Raw genomic sequence first — 27385 nt, forward strand, 5'->3', positions numbered from 1 at the left:
ATTAATATGTGGTGGCATATGGTAACTGCAGTGTATGCTTATTTTCCTAAAAAAATGAAGTTTTAATGTTTAGCCTTAGATACTTTAAGAAACAGTGATTTAGAGGCTGTGGTTGTGGCTCAGTTGATAGAATGCTTGCCTAGCATGTTCGAGGCACTGTGTTAGATCTTGGTACTACATAAAAATGAATAATTAAAATAAAGGTATAAAAATGTTGATTTTATCTGTGATTTAGAAATATTAAGGGCAGTAAGTTTTTGAAAGAAACAGATGTAACCAGACCTTTCTTATCAGACCTTAATTGCCATCAATCACCATTTAATATAAGCTTGGTCTCATCTTCAGTGTTCTTTTCCTGGGTTTCTGTAAATCTTATCTTGGGATCTCTTGGTTGACCTTTTTTATCTTTGCTTCATGTGGGCTACTAATCCTGATTAAAACTCATGTGTAGTTTAATCAATGGCTTTGATTGTTTTCTTCAGCAAGACCAGATTGGCTAGGAATAAGACAGTTTACAACTGGTGACCTGTTTTTTCTTAGGCAACAAAAACAAAATCTAGGAGAAAAGAGGCATGTGGAGCTTATTTTACATTGCAACCACAAGACTTGCCAAAATACTCCTCAGCAGGAGAAGACGGTTCTTTAAACTCTCTTAAAAGAACTTTGGAGTTAGTAGCACTATCCAAATGTCACTGGCTCCAATCACTATGATTCATTCCCTCTAGGACTGTCCAGAAATTTCTAATTTTACAAAACAAATGAAAAGAGAATGCATCAGAAATAGCTTTTAGGAAGAACCTTTTTATTCATATAGAGAAAATTTTAAGACATAATCAAATGTTTGCATGAACAAGGAAGGATTTAAAGGATTCCATGACAATGGTCAATGTGGATTATTCCAATATGGTAATTCGTATCTGATGACATCATTTTACAGAAGGAGGAAGTCTAGGTTGCAATACCGGTTTACAACAACAAAATAACATTTTAAAAAATGTATTTAAAATTATAAATTACTTGTTAACAAGGGAAAATTTGGTTGGAACAGACAGGCAATTTCATCATAAGTTCCTAAATATAGCCTTGGGCTTCTTTGACATGTCTTGAGTTGGAACTACTGAGTCACGTGAAGAGCTTTACCTAACAGGGAAAACTTTCCTGGGTTAAGAATGGGCCCCACACAGGAACTGGTTACCTTCTGGCAAAGGCAGTTGAAAAATCAGCTGGGGGTTGGGTGTGTGTGTTCCTTTTTTAACCGTTTGGGCATTCACCCAGCCCTGTGGCTACGCCATTCCTGGACACAGCATGCTGGTAGTGGAAACAGTGAAGATTATTCAAACCACTAAGTTTTGACTATATGGAAACTGACTGACCCTAAGCAGAACTTCTCCACCCTCTCCCTCACTACCTCCACCCCAGGCCTAAAATATTAGATCTCAGCATATAAATTACTTTAGGCCTTTATTCCATTAGGCTCTCAAAGAGAAGCTTAAAAAATCCTAACCTAATTATGAAAATTGTATGATATTTATAATTATTGGTGCACACATTCATATAAATTATCAATATGTAAATTCAAAAATAAAACTCCTCTATTAAAAGTTGGCCAGAATGAGGAAGATACAATTTTTAGTTCATAGAATAATGATTAACTTCACCATGAAAAATTACATCTAGGATCAAAGATAGTTTGATGTTTTTCTACTACCAGTATCAAAACAACAAATTGGCAACAGTGGTAGAATTGAGGAATACTTTTTTGGTTATACTGGGGATGGAACCCAAGGAGCTTTACCACTGAGCCCTTGCCAGCCCTTTTTATTGTTTATTTTGAAATAAGTTCTAAGTTGCTGATGCCGGCCTCAAACTTGTGATCCTCCTGCCACAGCCCCTGTGTCAATGGGATTACAGTCATTTGTCACCATGTCTGATGAGGGCCACTTCCTAATGAGAAGTTTGGGATCACAAATATCTTAGAGTAAGGGAAGTAAATAGGTCTCCTCTTAATACAAACATAGTACCTGTTCTGAAGGAGTCTAATGCTGTTGGTAGTTAGTGTAAAATACTGTTTTCATCTATTAGCTATGTCTGCCTCCAGTGTGAAGTTACAGAAGGGGGACACACTTACCTTGCACTTGCCCTTCCTGGTTTAAACTAAGATGTTAATGTACATACACAGATTTCAATCCAAAAATCCATCACTTAATAGCTGTGACCTGGTAGGCAAATTACTTAATCTTAAATAGCAGTTTCCTGTGAAACAGTTGTGAAACAGGAATAATAAAACTACTTAATTTTATAGGGGTTTTAAGGATTAATGGATTAATGTTCAAAAGTAAAGCAGTCTTGGGCATGATAAGTGCTCTATAAATAAAAGTCACTATCATCATCATCATCCATGAATTTTTTAAAATTAAGTCAGAGATTAAAAAAGAATTTTTAAAGCACGGAACCCTGAAAAAAGCATAGGAAGTCAGATAAAAGTGAAGCTGTGGTGCTTGAGGTTTGGCTGAAGCCCAGGGCCCCACCTACTCTGCTCCCACTAACCCCACACCCCACAGGCCCGGAGGCATCTTCAAAGAACCCCTTGGACCCCAGAGCACACACAGTTTGAAAATCCCTGAAGAAGGTTATTTAGAAGTGAAAACAATGCTGCTCTTTTGAGGTTTGCTCTGCATTTGTTAGCTAGTTAGGCTTAAATAAGAAAGGTCATAGACAGGTTAAAATGGCCAAATTTTAAGGCAGAGAAAAATTCACCACAAAGAAACTGTCCTTGGCAGTGAAATATTCAAAATCAGGCAGTTACATGGTTAACATTAGGGTAAAAATATAAAGATCAAGATTTTTTTTTTTTTTTTTTTTTGGTACTGGAGATTGAACCCAGGGCTTTGTGCATGCAAGGCAAGCACTCTACCAACTGGGCTATATCCCCAGCCCCATAGATCAAGATTATTTTGGACAAATAAAATAGAATGAAAATTTATTTTAGGTTAGCATGAGGATTCAGTGAATCCTTACCTTTATCTCTATATCTAAAATATTGCAAGATATGTTTAAAATAATTTAGCCAGAAAAATCCCCCAGAGTTAACCAAAGGTCAAATGAAGGTAAGCAAGGGGCTTGAGTAGAAACTGGAGGTGAAGGCAGAGATGTATAGAGTAGTGTGGTTAAGTCCAAACACAAAGAAGGAAAATGTTTAAACAAAGCATTCACTTTTAATATTCGTTATAAATAATTTAACTACATTATTTACAAAACTAAATAGCATTACTAGAAATTATTCCATAAATATATATTTTTAAGAAAAGTTTATAAAATGGAAATGCCTTGGTGTGTTTGAATAGCTTATCCTCATTAGTCACTGCAGAATACAACTGCAGAGACATCAATTTAGATCAATATTTACTAAAGAAAAAAATACAGGGTTTCTAACAGAACTAAAGAAATATACTTGGTAACAACAGTGATCTCATAGTATACCAAATGATCTGCACACATTAAAGAAAAACACTCTTTATTCAGCAAATTTACCTACTCAGGGGCTGGGATTGTGGCTCAGTGGGAGAGCACTTGCCTAGCATGCATGAGGCACTGGGTTCTATCCTCAGCACCACATAAAAATAAACAAATAAAATAAAGGTATTGTGTCTATATACAACTAAAAAATATTAAAACAAAAATTTACCTGCTCAAACAAGTAAAGCCAGTTCATATGAAACTAGCTTATTCTGAAATTTTTCTAAATCACATCTAAAAATCACAGAAACTTGCTTGAATCCTTTTTATATTGTGCTTCAAGAGACTTTCAAAATTCCCTCTCCAACATCATGAATGAGGGCACATTCATGAGTTATAACTATTACTTCTTAAAAACCTTGAAAGCTTTAATCTCTAAAACTGAAAGATAAAGGTCTTAAATCATGCTATATTGTAATTACTAATCCTATAATGAAAATACTTTAAACATATTTAAATTATTATGAGACTCAGTAATATAGTATTAATCCTTAGTTTAAATTCCTTAAGATTTTTCTTTAATAGTATGATTAAACTTTGGTTTCTATTAAAGTATGTGACTAAAAAGTAAAACAGGGGGGTCTCTGGCCCAGTGCAGTGGAACATGCCCATAGTTCCAGCTAATCAGGAGGCTGAGGTAGGAGATCACTTGAGACCTGGAGTTCAAACCTGGCCTTGGTTAATGTAGTGAGACTCTGTTTTCAAAAAAACAAAACTCATGATCTATCTTTTAAGATATCCCAAAGGCTAGATTCTGTCTATGCTGTTGCCTCATTAATCATCTCAAAAAATGAGGTGTTAATAAAGGTGGTAATAAATATAAAAGGATATTATAAAAAAGCAGGACATTAATGATAGTACAATATACTGGAAACATTCTTAAATTTGATTTTTCAAGTTACTTCCATAACACAGGCAGAGAACACTTTCATAGTGATAATCCAGCTAATGAATATTTATTCATTTTTTTGCTTGCAAAAAATAAAATGTTTGTATAATTTGCACTTGTTTCCCAACAATGGCCATTTTGAAGTCTAGAGTCACAATGAGTTACAATGCTACTACAGGCTGGGGGTGTATGTAGCTCAGTATTAGAGAGCACTTGCCTACTATGAGTGAGGCCATGGGTTCGGTCCCAGCACTGAAAAATACAAATCAAACAAACAAACAAAAACAAGACGATGACACTAAAAGAAGCTTACATTAAACGTAAAAATGACAACAAATTGTTATGCCAGTGATTAATAAATACTTAAGAGTAAAAAATCTCGTTTTCCTCTCATATCCATAAATGGTTGACATTGACAATGAAATTCATTACAAAGGCAAAATGTCCTAGGTTTTGAAATACTCATATTCTTGGATTTTGTGCCAAAAGAACAATGAAGACTGTGGAGGTAACTTTAAAATAGCATACAATCACCCTTAAAAAATACATTTTGGGTGGCTTTTGTTACTGGATTTCTTGACTTACATTTTTAAAGCTCAAACACTGAGAACAAAATACACTAATGAGCATTCAATAATTTTTAGGACTTAAACTGGCTATCTATTGGGGACAAAATTTCCATTCTTCCACCTTAGTAACATTAATGTACAAGCCCTACACTCCTAATCTTTTTCAAAATAAGTATAAAAATAACAAAAGCAGCCACAATTAAAAATCTATACTGGTGCTTAAAAAGGGAAATGATTTGGGCCTTAGGGACTTGAAGTTTTACAAAAATTTAATAATAAAAATTAAAATAATTCTCATTACTTTTAGAATGTGCTCTGAAATGCATAAAAGCAAACCCTTTTATCTTTAATGTAATACATTTTCTAAGAGACACTGAATCATTAAATTTATAAATGTTAAAATTATGCAGCATTAAGTCAATTATGAAATTCTTGAAAGTCTAGAATCAAGCAATGTTAAATTTTAATATCAACCTGCAAACTTGATCTTAAGCTTAAACTTGCTTCTCCAAGTTAAGTGCTATACCAGTGCCAGCAAATTTACATTGCACTTTACAAGAAATATTTTTCTCTAAAATCTCTTTGAGGGCACCAACTTCCATATTAAATATTCAATTCATTGCCTTAAAATGACCAGAAAAAACATTAAACCGGACAAGAATATACAGCATGGGTTTCTCACATTATAATTTCAGGAATGAGAGTACAGAGAACTGTTTCCTAGGCATGGAAAATGTTAAGGTCCTAAGCACACCTCCAGTGTAGCATGTCTCCCTCCCTCCCTCCAACTGCCTCTGCGACATAAATAAGCATGTGAAAGTTTTGATCATATGTGTGTGGCTTAAGAGTTGGGAATAAGGATTACCAGTGGGAATGTAAGGAGGCAAGTTTCCACTTGACCCAGTCTATGGAGGAACTACTAAAAAGATCCTTGGCTAATGTCTTTTAGTGTAAAGTAATGAGTAAGAGGACACAATAACTAAACTCAAGCCAGTGAACAGTTTCGAATGTTCTTTCAGCTCTAAGATTGTTCTTGTCTGTTATAGCTAAGAAACACGTACATGTTGCAGTGACATGAAGTAAGCGAGATGCCACTTAATCAAATATAGTGTTAACATGACTTGTATGCATTAAATATATTTTGAAGTGTCAAAGTTATAGTTTTGCTAACGGTGACTCTATTAAGCAACATCAACCTATGGTGAAACTATACAGTGAAATGTAAATCGTAAGATCTTTGAGAACATGGAAGAGAAACTAAGGGACTGTGACCCAGAGGAGGGCTGTAATTGGAAATCCTTTGTGCATCAAATAACAATGCATTTTGTCATTTAAATATATGTGAGCTCTAAAGAGAGGTGAGGGACAAATGTCACCAGTTTAAGCCAATGTGATAACTGGAACCAAAGAGGACCACTAAGGGAAAGAACACTAGGGAAGGGTTCACAGTGAAGAACCAAGGGAAGACCTTTCCTCCCCCCCCCCCAAGTTTTATTGTTTTTGAGGACAGGGTCTCCTGGTGTTGCCCCACATTGGCCTCATATTCTTGAGCTCAAGTGACCCTCCTACCTCAGCCTCCCAGGTAGCAAGGATTATAGGTGTCCAGCCTGTTGGGAAAGTCAATCACGTGGGGTCAAATGAAGAGATGTATTATCTGAAAGATATCATTAATAATGCCAAATGCTGCATGCAAAGTGGGACAGTTTCAAATATTAGAGAACCCAGATTGCAGTGGGTCAAGCAAAGCCTGGGATGCCTTCATAGTAATCTGCTGTATTCCTCAGTGATTATGTTTATCTCAGGGTATGTCCCTTCTGATTATATTTGACAATCCTGGTGGAACACTATCTATCTCAAGACAGGAAGAGCAACAGAAATTGTGGAAATCAAAACCAAAACCAATCCTTTTAGGATCAAACTATCTGTTCTGATTAATTTTAGCCTTAAAATTAAGGGATAACTCTTGAAACAATTTTAGATCAATACTGAAACTGTTTTAGATAGAAGTTTCCTGTATATAAAGAATTTGGCAAGCACTTATACTGAGAGGCCAACACAATGACTGCAGGAATGTTTTTAGTGGGGTTTACAATGGGGAATCAGTGTCTGAAACAGATTTTGATGGGATTTACTTCTTCTGGGACTTGATGCAAAGTGTTTTTTGGGTCACATTTTGACTCACAAGTTTACATTTTCATGTTACACCCAAGATGACTGACAAATATTACTGACACTTTTAATGAATATATTTAATGAAAGCATCCCAAGTACTTTACATTCCAAAGGCTATGGAAAGTCAATGTTACAGAACTCAATTAGGATGAAACCACATCTAAAAAAGACCTTCTGACACAGGATAATGTGGAAATAAAAGGTCTAGAGTAGAAAGGTATTTATTTTTATCAGTCTCCCTTCATGAAGTTCTTTATTTATCTTTTAAGAATCAGGGTATCCCAGTATGCATGGCACATGCATGTAATCCCACCAACTCAAGAGGCTGAAGCAGGAGGATCATAAGTTTGAGGCCAGCCTCAGTAATTTACAGTCTCAAAACAAAATGAGGGCTGGGGATGTAGCTCAGTGGCAGAGCACTCCCAAGTTCAATTCCCAATACTCTCCCTCCCAAAGAATAAGGGTATCAGAGAATGTGAGTACTGGGATATACTATTACTGGATTCCTATTAAGATCTACTTGTCTGATCAGAGTTGAGATGGTAAAGTGCTTATGCTCCTGGGCTAAAATGGTGCCAACAGGGTTAAATCTCTTTGCTACTACATATTTGTTAACTCTGGAAATAATGCATTGATATAAAGAAGGCACATAAGTCTTCAATGTTTGTACTAAAATAACAAAAGTGGGGGATTGGGAGAACCTGCAGATCAGGTGTTAACTGTGGTCTGTTGCCTAACTTGGTAAACAAATATCAGAAAGTAGCCACACTCACACTGTTCACTTTCAAGTTACCTAAGGATGCTTTCGTGGTTCTACAGAGTTGTAATGGAGATCCCATGATCCACAAGGCCAAAAAGATGCATTATCTAGGTCATTTATGAAAGTTTGCCGATTCCTACAAAGATCAGAATCCTGACTAAAAGGCAACACACACCCCCCCACACAGAGATGAATGAGACAATTGGAAACTTGAACAACTGACTAAATTATCTGACATCAAGAGATTAACTGCGGGAGTTGCACAAAACACACATCATAATTAAATAGACACTTAGCTTTCCTTGGGAATAACCTTAAAAAAAAAAAAAACTTAGAGAAACTAGTGATTTCATCCTCAGAAAAGGTGATTTTTTTCCCCTACCAAAAAACAGAACAAAATAAAAACAATGCAGAATAAAAATTAACCCTAAGTCCTCAATTTTACCAAACTGCTTTAAGAGATGGGAAAACTCCTTTATGTCAAAGCCCCTTCATCCTAGAGGCTCCAAAAATAGAAGGCAAACTTTCAATAAAGTGTCATTTCCCTGAGTACATGCAGAGTCTTCTGAGAAAAAGAGCCTTTTCTAGGGCCTGGGGATATAGCTCATTGGTAGAATGCTTGCCCAGCACATGGTTAAGGCCCTGGGTTCAATTTCCGTTAATACACACACACACACACACACACACACACACACACACACACACACACACACACACACAAATAGCCCTTTTCAATTAAGCTGACAGAAATGAGAGAAAATTTCCTGCTATAGAAAGAGATAAACTGGCTAACATTAGCTTTATAGCTTTTTAGGCTTGCCAGTTTAGACATGACACAATGAGTAAACCTAAAAATCACTGGTATTTTCAAAATGAAAGCAATCTTTTCCTTTTATGTTGAAGGGAAACAAGTAAAGTGCTATATATACACATACTACCTTTTTTTTTTTAATATTTTATTTTTTAGTTTTCGGCAGACACAACATCTTTGTTTGTATGTGGTGCTGAGGATCGAACCCAGGCCGCACCCATGCCAGGCGAGCGCGCTACTGCTTGAGCCACATCCCCAGCCCTACTACCTTAACTTGATATGCATCATTTTTTTACTTATCCTACTATCCACCTTTCACACTCCTTTAAAAAAAAAATAGCTAAGGTTTTTTTTTTTTTTTTGGGGGGGGGTGCCAGGGATTGAACACAGAAGTGACTCAGCAGAGTCACATCCCCAGCCTATTATAGTTTTGAGACAGGGCCTTGCTAAGTTGCTACGGTTGGCTTTGAACTTGCAATTATCTTGCCTCAGCCTCCTGAGCTTCTGGGATTACAGGTGTATACCATTGCAGTTGGCAATGAAGGGCCTTTTTGATGTAACTCTGCTTGTCTAATTTTCTATCTTTTCCCACACCAACCAGCTCTCAATAATATGAACAATGTATACACACCAGAATGCACTATACACAAAAAAGGCCAAAACACTTTGTATAAATGGGCATTTTAAAATATGCATTTGTATATATATGTGCACATATAATATAGAATATACATGCATAATCAAAAGATGAGGCCATAGACTGAAGCAGGAGCCCACCTCTGAATGTAGTTTAAGTTACCAGCAAAATCGAACAAGGGCCAGCAAATATAGACTAGGGTGCTAAAGAGAAAACTACTTTTCACAGGGCAAGAAAAAGGCAAAAATTTAGGATGATTACTGGCTCCAAAATACTACCATCAGTCTCATTTAAGACTTAAAAAAAAAAACATCTTTAAGTCTATGAAACAATAAAATTCTAAAAAGGAAGCAAATTAAGACTACCAAGTCATAACTACATATGTAAATACTAGACTTCAGGTAAAATCTTAATTTAAAATCTTCTTTGCTATAAATGAGGACCTTATACTGAGCTAATACTCTCGGGGATTGATCTGATTTTTACATTTGCTCATCTTTGGAATGAGCAAACTCTTATTTAAAAATTTATAGATGCTGGGTATCATGGCACATGACTGTAATCCTAGGGGCTCAGGAGACTGGGGCAGGAGGATAGAAAGTTGGAAGCCAACCTCAGCAATTTTGAGACTCTGTCTCAAAATAAAAACATAAAAAGGGCTGAGGATGTGGCTCAGTGATTTAGCATCCCTGATTCAATTCCTGGTACCAAAAAAAGGGCGATGATGTCTCCACAAATTGGTTCCAAGACTCCTGATGGATGCCCAAACTGGAGGATGCATATTTGCATATAAGCTACATACATCTTCCTGTACAGTTTAAATCATTCCGAGATTTACTTACAATACCTAATACAATGCAAACACCGAGTAAATAGTTGTTACACTGCATTTTTAAAAGAATGACAAGAGTCTCTAATTACACATGCAATCCCCCCACCCAACAATTTTTAATCTGAAGTTGGTTCAATCTACAGACATGAAAACTGTGGATACACAGGAGCAAGTGTCCTTAAAAAATTAGTGTGGCAAATCCTGTTCTGGAGAATTACCCAGGTTTCTAAGTAAATGCCCATATCCCAATTTGGAGGATGAGAAAAATAATCCAAGTGGATGACTTAAGAATGGGGGACAAGTTGATGAAGTACTAAGCACCACACAATCTTTTATGTAAATACAGTTTCCTTTTATATGGCAAAATAGAAATGCCAACACCTAATATACCCCTTCATAAATAAATCATAATGAAAACTAAAACATTGTAAATCTTTATTGATGTACCATCAGAATTCAAATAGGGATTTTTTTTCTAGTTTTTCACATATATATCCATGCTCAGCATTTAGGTGCTCTGGTAGCTATGCCAGTCATCATTTTAAAACAGCTATTTTGCAGCATGACTAATACTTTAAAGTATTCTGTTATGGAGAGTTATAGGTAATAATCAATCACAATTTTTTTTTTTTGAGATCTCTAAGGCAATATTTGCTGTAAGTTGGGTTTGGTCATCACAGTGTAGAATAGTGTGATCTAGGTATGGGGGAAGAGTCCCAAAAGTGCAGTATGATTCCCATATAGGTTTGGCAACACTTGTTTCCTACATGTCACTTGATAAAAACTACCAAAATCTTTAAAAGTTGCTATATCTTTAGTCATTCACTAGTAAATACTTTGGGGCACAGACTATGTGCCAGGTACTTTGAGTATACTTGGCAAAGTTTTAATTTCAGTTTTCTTTGATTTCAAATTATTAACTGAGTTTGATACAGAGAAAAATACTGAAATGGAAGCGGATTCCCATGTCCTAAAATTGACTGCAAAGTCATTATAGTAACCTCTGTGGATAATCTTCATTAGATAGTATTTTAAAGTCCCTTTCAACCTAAGTAACTCTGCAATTATCTTGAAACCATTTTATTTATTGTACTCTCACCAATAAGTCAGACAGTAGCCAGGCACAGTGGCCCACACCTGTAATCCCAGCAGCTAGGGAGACGGAGTCAGGAAGACTGAGAGTTCAAAGCCAGCCTCACCAAAAGCATGGCACTAAGCAACTCAGCGAAACCCTGTCTCTAAATAAAATACAAAAAAGGCTGGGGATATGGCTCAGTGGTTGAGTGCAGAGGCACTCAATCGCCGGTAATACCACCTCCACCTCCCCAAAAAAGCCATTTTTGTACCTTTCACTAAGATTCTAGCCCATTTACTATTCCCAAATTTAAGAATGAGTCATGTTTTGAAAAACTAAATTGGTTGACAGTTAGAAGGCAGTATTAGTAGCTGGTAAGGCACCATGCAGTTATGGAGCCTACTTGTTATTAACAGGATATAATTTTCTATAGTTCATTTTTAAGATTTCCTCCTTTGGCTCAAACTTTGGAAAGATAATTATAACAAAGACTAAGTTCTAAAGTATTTTTAATTTTCATATCTAACCATAAATTCAGTAATTCAGTTTTCTAAGCCAGCTCCAAAATCTGGTCTGTGACAATCTAGTCTGTATTGAAAAAAGAGAAAAAAAGCTAATGTAGCATTTTTTCCCCATAAAGCTAAATTTGACTTCTACATTCTTTTTATACATTTACTTATTTTTATGTGGTGAGGAGGATTGAACCCAGAGCCTCACATGTGCTAAGCAAGTGCTCTAAGTTATAGCTCTAACCCAACTTCTAAATTATCAATTCTAAAATTTTCCAAATTTGTGTGAAAATATTCATGAAATATTTATATATACACACAATACACAAGCCAATTATTTTGTTTACTAATTTAAACAAAAAGCTAAGAATGATGATGGTCCCAACACTTTTAAAAAACCGACTCTGAAACAAAAATGTTTGGTCAATACTGCCTTAGCTAAAGTGATTGTCAGGTAATCTTTAACTTTACTTTGACCATCTGTAGTAGTAGATTGCCTTATTCCTCCTCCCAAACAACCCAAATTTTTCATCTTTCGATAATCTTAAAAAACTGCTTGGGGCTGGGTTGTGGCTAAAGTGGTGGAGCGTGTACCTAGCACACATGAGGCACTGAGTTCGACCTTAGCAAGACATAAAAATAAAGATTGTGTCCACCTAAAACTAAAAAAAAAAATATTTAAAAAAAAACTGCTTAATGCTGGGCATGGGGGTATATGACTAATTCTGACTGGGGAGGTTGAGTGAGGCAGGACCACCAAATTTGAGGCCATCCTAATCAAGCTAGTAAAGCCCTGTCTCAAAACAAAAAAGACTGATGATATACCTGAAATCAGCAACCTGGGTTCAATCTCCAGTACTACAACTAAGAATAAATAATAAAAACTACTTCTTAATCTTGAGCCATGCTATCCTAATCATTAATTTTTGGAACCACACAGAATGTGTTTTGACACACATCCCACCCCATACTTTTATCATTAACCTAAATCCCTACCATTTTCTATTTTAAGATAGGTTGGCCTTGAACTTGGAATCCTCCTGCCTCAGCCTCCTTAGTAACTGATTACAAGCTTGTGCTAGCATGTCTGGCTCACTACAATAAATCTTAATAATTCTGTTACACAACAGTTTTTTAGATGTTTAAAGATAACTTGCTATTATATGCTATGTACCACCCCAACCTCCTGTTTACTTTGCCCTTCTCCAAACTAAACTGAAGTTCACTTTAATAAAATCAGAGTATCTAACCATTCTATGATTTACTTTGCTCTGCTATTAAAAAAAACTAAGAAAATTATTTAAGTATATTCTCTCTACATTAACAATGTTTTAAAGGCTTGATATTTATATTATATATTTACTTGTAATCCATTGGTCCAATATTCAGTAAATATGGAATAAAGCAGCTCATTTTTGCTTTTTAACCCATTTCCCCCAAGTTTATGCACAAATTATAAGGTAATTATATTTTTTAGATATTTACTAAAACCTGTAGCTAGTCCTTAAATAAAGATGAGACATATACTTAATACACAAATAACTGCTATTAATTAATTAAAGCAACTCTCTGAGGACTAGGAGGTAGTTTGAGTCATTTATGTACTTTCATATAAAAACATACAAATAAATAAACCCCTCATAATATTCTACAATTCAAATTTGTAAAACTTAAAAACAAGAGATTTCCAAATTACACATAAGTCAAAGTTTCCAAAAGTGTTCCCCTTGTCCCAATTAGTCTAAATTTATACAAAGAAATTCGAATTAAATGCCAGAGTCAATAAAATTCACAAAGCCAGATGCAGTTTAGTGCTCACAAGTTTATATTTTTAGGTTTGATAAAGATTCTTGTGTATTTTCTAAATACACAAACAAAACAGTCTTGGAAGTTACATACATGTCTTAGGACACTTATATTAGGTAGGTAAATTACATTTTTAAAAAATTGGTCTTCGTAAAAGATCTTCCCAGAGAGCTTTTACAAACAGCAGGCAGAAGAAAGTGTTCTATGTTTACAGTGTTTAAAATGCTGATTCTCCCATTTGATAATGGCCTCAACCATCTCTCTCCTCAACCCAGAATCTTGTTCTCACTGGCTAGTGTACTCTAACTTTAAAGTACACAATGTCATAAAATTCAGGGCTAGAAAACATCTTTACGTGTGCTTATCCCTAACACATTTCATACTACTTAGGATTGTTCAACTTCACTTGAACGCAGGGATACAGCAGGAAAACAAAAAACTTTATCCTAAAGTGACTAAGAAAATGCCTGTTTGTAGTTCTAAGTGTGTATATTATGTACCATAGTTAAGTTTAAGGATCCGGGTGACTGAACGGCACAAAAACTGGGGCTCAAATCTAGTTTGTCAGATTAAAAAATCATTTTTTTTTAAAAATGAAAATGCCACAGCCCACTAATAATATATGCTACACTGAGGTTGTGTGTCTTATTTAAGTCATAGTGACTAAACAATTGCTTTATCAGGAGGAAAGAGTAGTAAGGATGCTTATTGGCGGGAGGAGGGATACTCACAAAATTCCTAACATAGCTATTTTGTAGGGAAAATATAAATCTCCATAGACTCCATTAAAGAGCTGGAATTCTACAAATAAGTTGTTTAATGAGGCAGCAATAGAGCCTCCCAGAAAGAGCTTGGGCTTCAGAATCAGACCTGATCAAATCCCAGCTCTTATTATAGCTGCGTTAAATTTCTGAATTTCTGAGCCTTTCCTTATCTATAAAATGGAGACAATAGCACCTACTTTATAGGGATTACACAAAATAATGTATACAGAACAATGGCAAGTGTGGGCACTCAAAAGAAACTGGTAGCTTTTGGAATCTTATTCAGAAAAATGAATTTAAACCTTTCATGCTATGTTCACAAAACCCTACAAACAAAAGCTTATTAAAGCTTTAAATTTTAAGATTTGTTTTTAAAATCTATTTTTCATCACACTATTCCCCATATTATACTACTCCAGTCATCTTCAGGCCTTTTATACTAAATCATACTAATGAATTTCCAAATCCTAATCCTTTATTTTCCTCCTTTCTACCATATTTTATTTCTATTTTTCCTCTTGGTTCACATCTATTGTTAAACTGAAATGTATTATGTACTAGTAAGTTCCAGTGTTCTAAAAACTTTAAATGAATTAACTCATTCAGCTCACTATTCTCCATTAGGATGACTCAACTTTGACCAGCTAGAGCTCCCTCTATCACAAATTTCAAAGATACTCCTTTACTGTCCAGTTTCCTCTTCCTACTATGTTTCTTTTTTAAACTCAATTGCTTACTAAAATTCAGAAAATTATCTAGTGAATTAAAAAAAAAAAAAAAACCAAGGGCCAAGAACCATGACAAAGAGGAGACCATATGGAAGTAACTGTCTCAGAATCCTAAGAAATATAAGATCTTGACTTGAGAGGGCCTGTTACTAAAGTAAATATGAAAGTTTAAACTCTTCCCCTTCATTAAAATTAAAAGCTCTAAAATATTTTTTATTTAAAATATAAATTACGAGAAAACTTCACCAAATGTTTAACATATAATTCTGCCAGAGTTCCAGACAAAATTATGAGTATTCATTTCATTGTTACCTCAAGACCAATCATAAGTTCTTAGTATCTATTAACTTCCTGAAATTGTTGTACTGTAAGTCAGAAAAAGAATATACTTAAAAAAATAGAAACGTCCAGTAGTATACCTTAGTACTAAAACTATTTTTTAAAAAAGATCTAGAAGGGAAAAAGGCAGTCCCTCGAGATCATGAAACATAATAAGTTAGGCAGACGGCAAGTAGAAAAATCTGTCAATTTTGTTTCTGGTAAAATGTTTACTTCAAAGAAATTTTTATATAGGCTGAGGCTAATATATTCAAGAGTATAAACATTTTTCCTTTGGATTACCTAAAAACAAACTTTTAAAGTATCATATTTCAGATGACTAAAAATATAGCCAAATCTGGCACAACACAACATTGAAGGAAATGGACAATTAGAATATTTTAAATTAACATTAACAAACCATCTACATCAAACCTTGTTTCCAACTAAAACCAAAACAAATGCACAACAATCCCGTAGTGTACCACATATGTATTTCAATTTACTGTATGCAATCTAACAAAAAATTTGGTCATAATTTACCAGATATACATAAATGATTTAAGTAATAAAAGAAAATTCAGTTTCAAGAGAATAAGTTCATATCTTGAGGAAAAGTAAAAGTACATTAAGAATGTAAAGCCAAGTCCAGTTTCTATGCAATAAGTGAACTATAGTCTAATAAAGCAGACTTAGGTGATTTTTTTTTAGATATATATCTTTGCTCTTTAATATATATTTATATATAGACAGATCTACCAATTGTAAACTATGGTTTATTTTAAAGGAAGGGGATAAATGGGATGAAAGAAATCTTTATACTATACTTACATTATTCACAAAGCAGAACATTTTACGCTTAAAATACTTTTTCATTCATAGTATCTTTGCCCAACTAATTTCTACTTTGGACCTCACTAGAATTACATTTTACTTATTTGTCTAGAACACTGAGAATAAGATGTACTCTTCAGTTTTAAACAAACAAACAAAAAATCAAACCAAAACTGTTCATTTGTCAGGCTTATAATTATGTAGAAACTATAATAAAGTTTAGATGACAAAAAGTTAGTTACCATGTAACTAACCTTTTATTTCTGATTTACCCAAGCAGAAACATCACTAACATTAAACCATTATTCTACTGAAATCAGAGACAATGAGAAAGCTTGTCTCTTAAAAAAAAAAAAAATCAATTTTTCAACTTTGATTAGATGGAGCACCAAAAGAATTTATCTGTCAAAGCATCTTTGCAAAAATTTTCATACAGCTAACATAATTTAGTTACCTGATATAAAATAGGAAAATATACTCAATTTTTATTTAAAAGAAAGCTGAAAATGATGTCACTCAATCTTATATATTATGCTCCTGATAAATGTCCACATTAATAATAGGTGAAATGTTTCTGAGACTTCCACATATAGCAATTCATTCATCACCAGGCTAAATAATCTAATAATTACAACTTAATATATCACCTCCTTTGTACCCTAAAGATCTTAATAAAGCCTCTCAACATTTTATTTATAAAATAAAGACATTTGTAGATTGTTGAATCATGGTGACTAGTAAGACTATATTCAAGGTGTATGGAAAAATAAATTAATCATAATTTCGAAACACTCAATATCCGGTAAGTATGAAACAAAAGAGAATGAACATTTTGCGTTAATTTTAATGATAAAGAGGGCACAGGAGTAAAAACCTGATATTTCACTTATATTGCATAACAAGCTAACCAAACTGGACATGGAGGATAAATTATAAAACAAATCATTTTACTTATTGTTTCTATGACTTTTTTTGATCAGATTTCTGTCTTTCAAATAAGGCTGAGGTATAGTACACTGGCAAAAATAATAAGAGGCAAACAAGAATAGTGCCAAAGTAACAGATACCCAAAACCAAATACCATGTCAGAAAACGTCATATAGTAACCATTTATCAGATTAGAGCAGCAGGAGAAAGTTACTTATAAATCATAATCATTTTAGTGGTATTTGTCAACTTCACCATGGTAACTCTGCAACATCATTCTTCATTTGTGAAGTAGTAAAATTCATGTCAAAAAAAGGAAAGAAGGGTTGGGGGAAGTCAGTTCATTCCAAATAAATTACCTCTCCAGTTCTTATAAACATGCCCATCAGCACAAAATTGAGAAATACCTAAGACTAGAAGAGACTTGGTTTAAGTTATGAAGCAAATTAAAATGGAAAAATACAAGAAAATAGAACCATTGGGGTTGAAAAAGCCCCTCACTGAAAATCTGTATTAAAAAAAATAAAATTAATAAAAATAAAAATAGAAACAAAACTCTACTAGTACAAACTAGCCTGAGTGGTTTGATGGACAAAGTGATTGGGTCAACTGTCACTGTATTTCCATAAATGGATTTTCTTCACTCATGTTAAAGTGGCACATGAATGTAAGCTCTATTAAGGATAGGTACTATATTTTCATAGTACCCAAATAGTTACTGTATATCCTATAAATAAAAAATATTTTACTTTGTTAACTGAATATGTGGGGACTCCATGTAATCCAACCACATGGTTGTTTGCTGTATAGTCCTGTGCAAATATAATTTTTTTTTTTTTTTGCTATAAGGCTTTGACCCTACAGTTTTCACAGCAACATAACTACCATCCAGCATGTACCATATTTTGCAAGCCTTCAAGTTCAACAATCCAAATTGTCGATTCATATGTCCAAATGCAGCATCCTTGAGGAGTATAGTAGCAGGTCAGTTAATTATCCAGAGACATACAGACATCTCCTGATTCATCCCATCTAGATGGATCATTCTGATCTTCTCCATCATCAACCAGCTCTTCATCAGCTTCTCCTACTTCATTCTCCTCATACTCTTCATCCCGAGGGAATTCTGTATCCTGCCCCTGATCTACACCTTCTTGCCCTCCTGGTTGTGATTTATCTGCACAGTCTACACAAACACCATAGCGTCGAGATCCATGTCTTATTCCAACACTGGCTGCTAACATGAAGATCTTCTTACACACCATACATTTGTATTTTTTATCCTTTTTATGCACCTAATTAAAGGGGGGGAAAAATCCAATATAAGGATAGTATAGAAATAGAAAGCATTTGAACCACTCAAATCATGCATTTAATAATGAGTGAATATACCAATGTTTTTCTGTATGAAGATGAGCATCAGTTCACATAAATTGCTTTAAAGAAAGAAATGATTTAAAAATCATCCTTAAATTTGTAAGTAACTGTTAAAATACTTTAAATATCACTGACATAACTATATTTTATCTCAAAGATCAGTTGTATTTAAAATTACTTACCAGGGAATGTCTTTTTACATGTTCTCTCCGTGTAAACAGCTTTCCACAAATGTCACAGCTAAATGATCTCACTCCCGTATGAATGAGCAAGTGCCTTTTTAGTGTTCGTCTGTATTTGGCTACATAGCTACAATGAGGGCATTTTAATTTGTTCATGATTAGAGATGATTCACCTTTAAGAATTAAGAAAAAAAATTTAAAGAGCACTCATTATATATTATTAAACAGAAGACTTGCTATCAAAATTTCTTCTATCTGTATCTCTAAAACAGTAAATGATATAGGGCTATTGCTAAAGCCTAGAATATGGAAGATTTTAATGTTTAAAAATTCTTTAGGAATTCTGAATTTGTTTGATTGACCAATACTTGCCATTTTCCCAAGTTTCTTGTTTTGGCCACGATTCTGGCAATAATCCATACTTGAAATCATTTGAAGCACCTGGTAGCAATCCATACTTGAAATCATTTGAAGTACCTGGTATTAATCCATACTTGAAATCACTTGATGGACCAGGCATCAAACCATACTTGAAATCATGTGAAGTACCTAATACAATAGAAAAGTGAGCTTGAAGTAATGATGGCAGTAAAGATCTCTTTCATCAGTCAGAAAATGAAATACAATCTATAGCCTATGAGCAGTGATAGAACATCTTAATATAAACTAGCTGACTAAAAATACCCAAGTCCCCAGAACTGTGAGCTAACTAAATCTTTTCTTTATAAAATACCCCAATCTCTGGTGCTTTGTTATAGGAACTGAAAATGGATTAACACGGGCAGGAATTACCTTCTTCTAGATTTAATTCCATCAGGAATTTGTATGTAACTCCTTGAATCCAAGAATCTTTGAACAACAGAAATATATCCAGAATCCTCCAGTTATTGCCACTCAGGTCCAATCAACCATCAATTCTAGCCTCTGGAGTTATTTTCTTTTTTTAATAAATTTTATTTGTCTGGGGTTATTTTCAATGACTGCCAACTTGTCTCCTGGCTTCCACTATTACCATTCCAGAGAGTTTACTCTGCCTGGTAATCACAGATTCTTTTAAAACCTGTCACCAGTCTACTCAAAAGCCTTCAAGGGCTATACACCTCAATTCATGTTAAAAAGTCAAAAAGGACCTCCACTATTCTTCAAAGTCTTATCCCTGCACCATGCCCTTTATCATAAATTTCAACCATACCAGCCTCAGTGTTCCTCCGTGGCAAACAGGCTCCTACTTAAGGCATTTACACTTTCATCTTCTAAGATATATATATGCATAGCTCATTCATGCAGCAACACAGGATGAGTATCCCTAATCTGAAAACCTGTCCTATCAGAAATGTTCCCAAACCCAAAATCTTGAGCACCAACATAATGCTCAAAAGTTTCAGATTTGGGAGCATTTTGGATTTTCAGATTAAAGTTGATAACCAGTAAAGTCTAAGCAAATACTCAAAAACTCCAACATCTTAAACATTGATTCCAATCATTCAGTTTAAGGGATATTCAGTATGCAATAAAATTTTCTATAATGAATGCCACATGGTTTTGACTAAAAAAAAAGAAGAAAGAAATGCTACCATATTATAACCAGACACGTCACCTCTCTTAAAATGTCTCTTTGGTGAAACAATCAATACCAAAAGAAGTAAAAAGGTCTCTAAAATATTGTTAAATATACTTCGTTACTACCAAATGTTTTTTTTTCCTTGGATATAGTTCACCCACTTTTTAAAAATATATTTTTTAGTTGTAGATGAACACAATACCTTTATTTTGTTTCTTTATTTTTATGTGGTGCTGAGGAGAGAACCTAGTGCCTCCCCCTATTTCACCCATTTTTTGATGTCAAGAAAGCCCTCCAGGGGGTCTGGGGCTGTGGTTCAGTGGTAGTGCACTTGCCTTGCATGTGTGAGGCACTGGGTTAGATTTCCAGCACTATGTATAAATAAATAAAATAAAGGTCTACTAACAACTAAAAAAAATTAAAAAGAAAGCCCTCCAAGGGGAACACTTACTTGCCTCACATTTTTAAGATACTGGGTTCAAACCTTAGCACCACATTAAAAAAATAAAATAAAAACAAAATAAAGGTATTTTGTCTAAAACTATTAAATATAAATAAAGGTATTGTGTCTACAACTAAAAATATAAAGAAAGAAAGAAAGATCTCTAAGAGATCGGAGGAAAAGAACAAGAGGGAGGGAAAGAGAAAATATTGGGAAACAATAGTGGTCAAATTACAGCATGTGCATATATGAATGTGCAACAATAAATCCCACCCTTAAATAATTATAACCAACCAATTAAAAAATATGGAAAAAGAAAGGCCCCACTTTTGAGCTGCATTGAGGCCACAGATGACACAAGCATATGCTCCCTTTTAAGCTACAAAGGCAAAGAGGTTATGAGGGGAAATTTTTTTTTTTAAAAAAAAGGCCTCTGAAACTATAATTATATATAATTTAACTTTAATGTACTACTATTAGGGAGAAAGTTTTCAGAATTTTGAAGTGAGGCAGCAGTGAGAGCACAATCAATTTTAAGTTCCATGTTTCTAAATAAAATTGGGGCTCCAGGAAGTTTTTCTCTCCTTTATATATCTAATGTGCAAAATATATGCTCTCCAATTATTTGTTGAAAAGTTAATATATTTAGCATTTTTGACTCCTCCAAAATACCTGGAAAACTACTGTCAGAAATCTTAGCTTTTTAGAATTCTGAATCAAGAAAGCAAGTGCAATAAAATACTCTTGATAAATATTAACTATTGTCTATACAAGTAAAGAAAATCTTTAAAAAAGTAATATCACTAACTCCCATATTACTAATTTCAAAACTTTTAAAATACTTTTCAACAATCAGGGGAAACCACCTTGAGAAAATGTCTTCAAAACCACTGACTTAATTTTGTACAGTGTATACTGTGTGTAGAGCCTCCTAACTACTTTGTTTATAGATTTCCCTTAGATGTCCTCTCATTCCCATCAACTTTGAAAAGGATTCCAAAAATACAGAAGTTGAATAATTAAAGTTGAATAATTAAACATCCATAACCCTTTATACCTTTAATAATTTTAACTTTGCCATGTTTTTTGTGTGTATACAGACATTTTTATACACTTTTAAAACTTGTACTTTGTTATGGTTTAGATAAGAGGTGTCCCCCCACCAAAAGGTCACATGTGAGACAATGCAAGAAAGTTTAGAGGTGAAATGACTGGGTTATATGAGACTTTTAACCTAACCAGTGCATTAATCCCCTGATACAGACTAAATGGGGGTAAATGCAGGCAGACAGGGTATGGATGGAGGAGGTAAGGCATTGGGGTATTCCTTTGGGGTATATATTTTGTCCTTGATGAAAGAAGTTTCTCTCTTGCTTCCTGGTGCCAGGCTCCCAGCTGCTTTCCTCCACCATACACCTCCACCACAATGTTCTGCCTCACCTTAGACCTCAAAGGGTAAAGTTGGCTATCTATCAACTGAGATCTCTGATCTGAGAGACCCAAATAAATGTTTCTTCCTCCAAAATTATTGTTTTCAGGATTTTTAGTCACAGTGGTCAAAAAGCTCATGAAAACATACTTTAAATATAGACTATTTACACTATTCCCCTGCAAAACCATAGCACATCCAAGAAATTTAAAACTGAATATTGTTAACACATACCACATAGCCCACATTTCCAACTGTTCCCCAAATGCCATCCCCTTTAAATCCTATTTGATCCTAATCTATCCAAGACACATACTGCATATTTAGCTGGTCTCCTTTAATCTAGTGATTCCTCAGCTTGTATTTCATGACATGATAGAGTTTGGGCCACCTGCTATGTGGCTGGATTTACTTAGATTTTTCTGACTATTTCCTTCACAATTATATTCAGGATAAATACATTTCAAGACTACTACACAGGTTATGTTGTGTGACAGCTAGTGCAATGCATCAGCTCAATTTGTTTGTTCCATTGTTAACAGTATTAATAATAGTTTTAATAGTTGCTTTTATTATTCTGTTCCCTGGATCTCTCTTCTCCTTTGAAATTAGAAGAAATATGTGGGATGAGTTTGAGATGATGTGAATATGTTGTTTCCTAACAATCTTTCACCCAATCATAGTGGGACAAGCCCATTAATAGTGGCTTAACATCCACTGATGATCTTAAATCATTTCTATTGGAATCAATAAACAGGTATTTCTCTAACTTGATCATTCTTCTACTAGCTTTACTAGTTAACAGAGAAACCCATTTATTTTAATTCTATTTTACTAGTAACATAATCATGGAATCTTTGTATGCATTAAGTATCCCAAGTATTCCCAATACAAATATTGCTACTTAGAATTAATCAACATTTTCTATAACCATCAACAATCATACTATTACATTTGCATCAAAAAGAATTAAAATACATTAGAGTACCAGTCTGGTAATTATTATTCCATTTATTCACTAGCAGGAAGCCATATTTTCTTTGATATTTGCGTTTTAAAAACTCTAAATGAGCCCCCCAAACAAAACCAGAAACATCAATTTGTATTACCAAATTTCCAAAGTCCTCATAAGCAATATTACCACAGACTGAAAGTAATTTTACACTTAGGGGAAAGAAACTGTAGTAGACCCCAGTAAACACAAACACAAACACTTCCCATACCCTCCTAAATGCACTCTTGCTAAAAATTTAACTGTACCTACCAGCATCACCTCCATCTTGACCAGAGCAGGCTTCAGCCAATAAATTTGCATTCATATTCCTATCACCATCAGGCCCTGAGAGTAGAGCACCATCCAAATCTGAAAATAACATGTAGGATATTACTGACAAGTCACACCATAGCCTCTATCCAAAATACCACTTTCTTAGAAATGATTTTTATGCAGACTAAATAAAAGGATCATCTGCAAGTATTGGTTATGTACTATGTACTGAACACAATAAGGCACAGAAGACAAATCGGAAGAAAACAAAGTTAAGTTCCAGGACAGCGAGAACTGTTCATTTCTTATTGCTGTCTTTCTAAATGCTCTCCAAATCACTTGTTCAACAAATGCTAACATGTTCCTGATATTTTTTACTTAAAGTACTTGGAAAACTATGTGAAAAATCATGTTAGATGTACTAAATTTAATTAAATATTACTCAATATGAATGAGGAAATAGAATAATATACCTGAATAATTTATGAACTGATAATTTTTAAGATTTAGATGTGGTTCTCAACCACAAGAACACGCAAATAGTAAGTACAGAATACTGATTAGGAATAGCTTTAGAGTCAAGGTCAATTAGGTGCCAATCCTAACTGTTATTGCCTACCTGACCACTTGCCTCAGTTTCCTCATTTAAATCCACAGTATCATAAATTTTATATAGGAATTTAACTGGATAATAATGCAAGCCAAATATTATTATAATAGTGCCTGACATCCAAAAAGATACCTGTTATTGCTTATACCAAGAAGTAAAAAATATGAAGACAGACTGGTGTTTCTCTAATGGTTCAAAAGTGGAAGAGGTAAATTAAAGCTAGAATGGTAGATAATGACTTCTTTTTTGAAGTATTCTTAAGAACTAATCTTAATATATGGAAAGGATTTGTTATAGGATTGTAAAGGAAAAAAAGGGATGTTAATGAAATGAATACTTCTGGTTGCAAATCTATGAAATTTCCTGCAAATCTGTTCAATTCCACTACCTTCAGTACTTTGCTGGTTTAGTCAACTAGTGAAATGAGTTTCTGGCTTCCTTTCTTCCAAATTATAAATGTTCACACTTCTTCTAATTTCCTAATATTTCTTGTTCTAAAACATTTTTGATGGCTCACCAGAGATTTTAGGATGAACTTCAGACTTTTTAGTGTGGATTAATATTTAGTTTTCTGATTCTGCTCTAGCATCATACCAACTATCCCAAACTCTCCTCTATTTTTAAAAATGCTTAGATGTGGGAAGACATTTTTAAAATGTCCCTGTGAACGATCTCCCCTATACTTCCCAATAAAGATTCATTTATCTTTGTTATCAACCATCCTTGATGGTCTGCATGCAAGTTTAAACAATGAAACGAATATTTGAAAAACCTCTTACCTAAGTAGGTACTTATTCAAAAATATTTACAGTGGGCAAATAAATTACTGCATATTCTTACAATGAAGCACTACACAGCAATGGTTCTAGTGTATAATTATGAAGTCCAAAATCACCAAATTTCATTCTGAAATACTGAGAGGTTAGTAGGATTGCATGATTGTAAAAAAAAAAAAAAAAAAAAAAAAGCATAAAATGATGGTCAAGCATGTGTAACTGATTGTATAGATCCTTACAGTCTACGGTAAGCATTTTAAAAAATTTTTAAATAGGAAGTTAACTCATTTGCCTTAAAAAAAATGAGTTAACAGCACAAGTCCATAGCTCCTATGCCTCAGAAGGCTGAGGCAGGAGAACATTAAGTTTAAAGACAGCATGGGCATCTTAGACTCTGTCTCAAAACAAAACAAAAGGGTTGGGAGTTAACTCAGTGGTAGAGTACAGCTTGGGTCAACCCAAGCATTGCAGGGGTGGGGAGTATAACTCAGTGGTACAGTGCTTGCCTAGCACATAGGAGATCATAGTTTGGATCCTCTGGCAACACGCAACACACACAGTGCATGTAATATGACTTGTTACAAATTAAAGGAGGGCAAATACATTAAAAGGAGATCAGTAAGGAAGCTATTTTAGCAACCCAGGTGAGAGATGAGAATGGTAAAGGAAAAAAGTGGATGAATTTGACACTTGTATAGGTAATACTGGGCTTGGCAGCAGACTGAATATTGGGGTGAGAGGTCAGTTCCAGGGAAATTTCGAGTATATACCAATGGTAGCCAAGGAACCCTAGGAGGGGGAGGGGAAGATAATCAATGTTAACCATGAACATATTAAAATCTGACATACCTACAAAGTGGAATTATGTTTGGGATAAGGGTGGTGAATTAAAGGGGTAAGCCTGGGATTGGATCCCAACTGTGAAAGAACTCATTTCTCTAACTCAGTGGTTCTCAAAGTCTCTAAATCAGCATCATCAGAAATCTGCTGGAAGTACAATTTATAATTTAGGCCTCATTCTAGACCTACTAAAATCACATACTTTAGAGGTGAGGCCCAGCAATCTTAAATACACAGTCTGATTCTAATAGTTACTAAAGGTTAAGAACAGTACATGTCAATAGTTCCTATGCCTCAGAAGGCCGAGGCAGGGGAATCCTAACTTTAAGGACAGGCTGGGCATCTTAGACCCCGACTCAAAACAAAACAAAAAGGCTGGGAGTTAACTCAGAGTACAGCCTGGGTCAACCCAAGTACTGCTAAATAAAATAAAACTGAAGATCTGGTACTTAAGCTGGAAATCAAAACGTCTGCCAGGCACCTGTAATCCCAGTGGCTAGGGAAGATGAGGCAGAAGGACCATCTCAGGTTCAAAGGCAGCCTCAGCAACTTAGTGAGTCCCTAAGCATCTTGGCAAGACCCTGTCTCAAAATAAAAAATAAGAAGGACTAGGCTAGAGAGATGGCTCTGGTTAAGCACCCCTGAGTTCAAGCCCCAGTACTAAAAAAAAATTAAAAAAAAAATCTTTTGAGTTGTCAGAATACAGATGGGAAGTAAAACTGAGAAACAAATAGATAAAACCATGAAAGAAACTCTGACCAAGTATATTGAAAAATCTTAGCATTTAATGAGTTAGAAAAAGAAAAAGCTTTCAGGAAAATGTAATCTACTTTGTCAGAATTTGTGCCTAAATTCAAGATGAGGTCTAAAAAGGCACATTACTTTCATTTTAAAGTCACTAGTAATCTTAAGAGTGATTCTGGTAGGTCAGTGGGGCAAATGGAAGGAGTAAGAAATGGCCAGGGTTATGAATAGAATACGACAAATTAATAGATAAAATAGACAGTCTTTTGGAAAATTTAGCTATAAAAGAAAAGAGGGAGAAACAGAATTGGTTTTTACAGCTGGATGTGGTGAAGCACATCTATAATAGCAATGACTTGGGAGGCTGAGGCAAAAAGATGGCAAGCTCCAGAAAGCCTCCAACACTTAGTGAGATGCTACCTCACAATAAAAAAAATAAGAAGGACTGGTGATATAGCTTGGTGGTAAAGTGCCCTGGGGTTCCACTCCCAGTACCAGAAGGGGAGAAAAAATAGAAAAAAAAATTTTTTTTAAGGTGGAAGCAAACATTTAAATGCTGACAGGAATCACTAAGAAAGGGAGAAGTTAAAGACACTGAAGTTATTAGAAGAAATTATTAATTGTGTAAGATTACTAAGAAGTCTGGGATCCAGAAGCACAAGCCTGGGTGGGTACTTGAAAGTAGAAAATATCAAGACTAAATATATATGTCTATATATATAGATAGACACAGGTATGAAGCTGTATAACTTAAGGATATTTTTTCAAGACTATTAGCATCTATTTTCTCTGTAAGGTATAATGCGAGATTATTACCTAGAATAAATGGGCTGGAAGTCAGAAGAATGAATAAGTAGTTCACGTGGAATGCAGAAATAATAAATACAGACTGCTTTCCATACTCCTTAAGAGCAGGGATACCGCTTAGGTTTATTTCCCCAGTATTTATCACAATGCATGGCAAATAAAAGACCTTCAAAAATACCAAATATTGACTTCAACATCCTGTC

General features: G+C 34.5%; 1 protein-coding gene across 2 annotated transcripts in view; it reads right to left on the reverse strand.

The window, feature by feature from the left end:
- Positions 1 to 781: 781 nt before the first annotated feature.
- Zbtb10 (zinc finger and BTB domain containing 10) overlaps positions 782 to 27385 on the reverse strand; it is a 50663-nt gene continuing 24059 nt past the window's right edge. For both annotated transcript variants that reach the window (XM_005336013.5, XM_005336011.4), the window contains exons 3-6: positions 23403 to 23501; positions 19079 to 19255; positions 18707 to 18879; positions 782 to 18442 (exon numbers count right to left, since the gene is read on the reverse strand). In XM_005336013.5, coding sequence (XP_005336070.1) covers positions 18137 to 18442; positions 18707 to 18879; positions 19079 to 19255; positions 23403 to 23501 — 755 coding nt within the window. In that variant the 3' untranslated portion in view covers positions 782 to 18136. The remainder of the gene's footprint in view (positions 18443 to 18706; positions 18880 to 19078; positions 19256 to 23402; positions 23502 to 27385) is intronic.

The sequence above is a fragment of the Ictidomys tridecemlineatus genome, chromosome 7 (assembly GCF_052094955.1).
Source record: "Ictidomys tridecemlineatus isolate mIctTri1 chromosome 7, mIctTri1.hap1, whole genome shotgun sequence".
NCBI classification, from domain to species: domain Eukaryota; kingdom Metazoa; phylum Chordata; class Mammalia; order Rodentia; family Sciuridae; genus Ictidomys; species Ictidomys tridecemlineatus.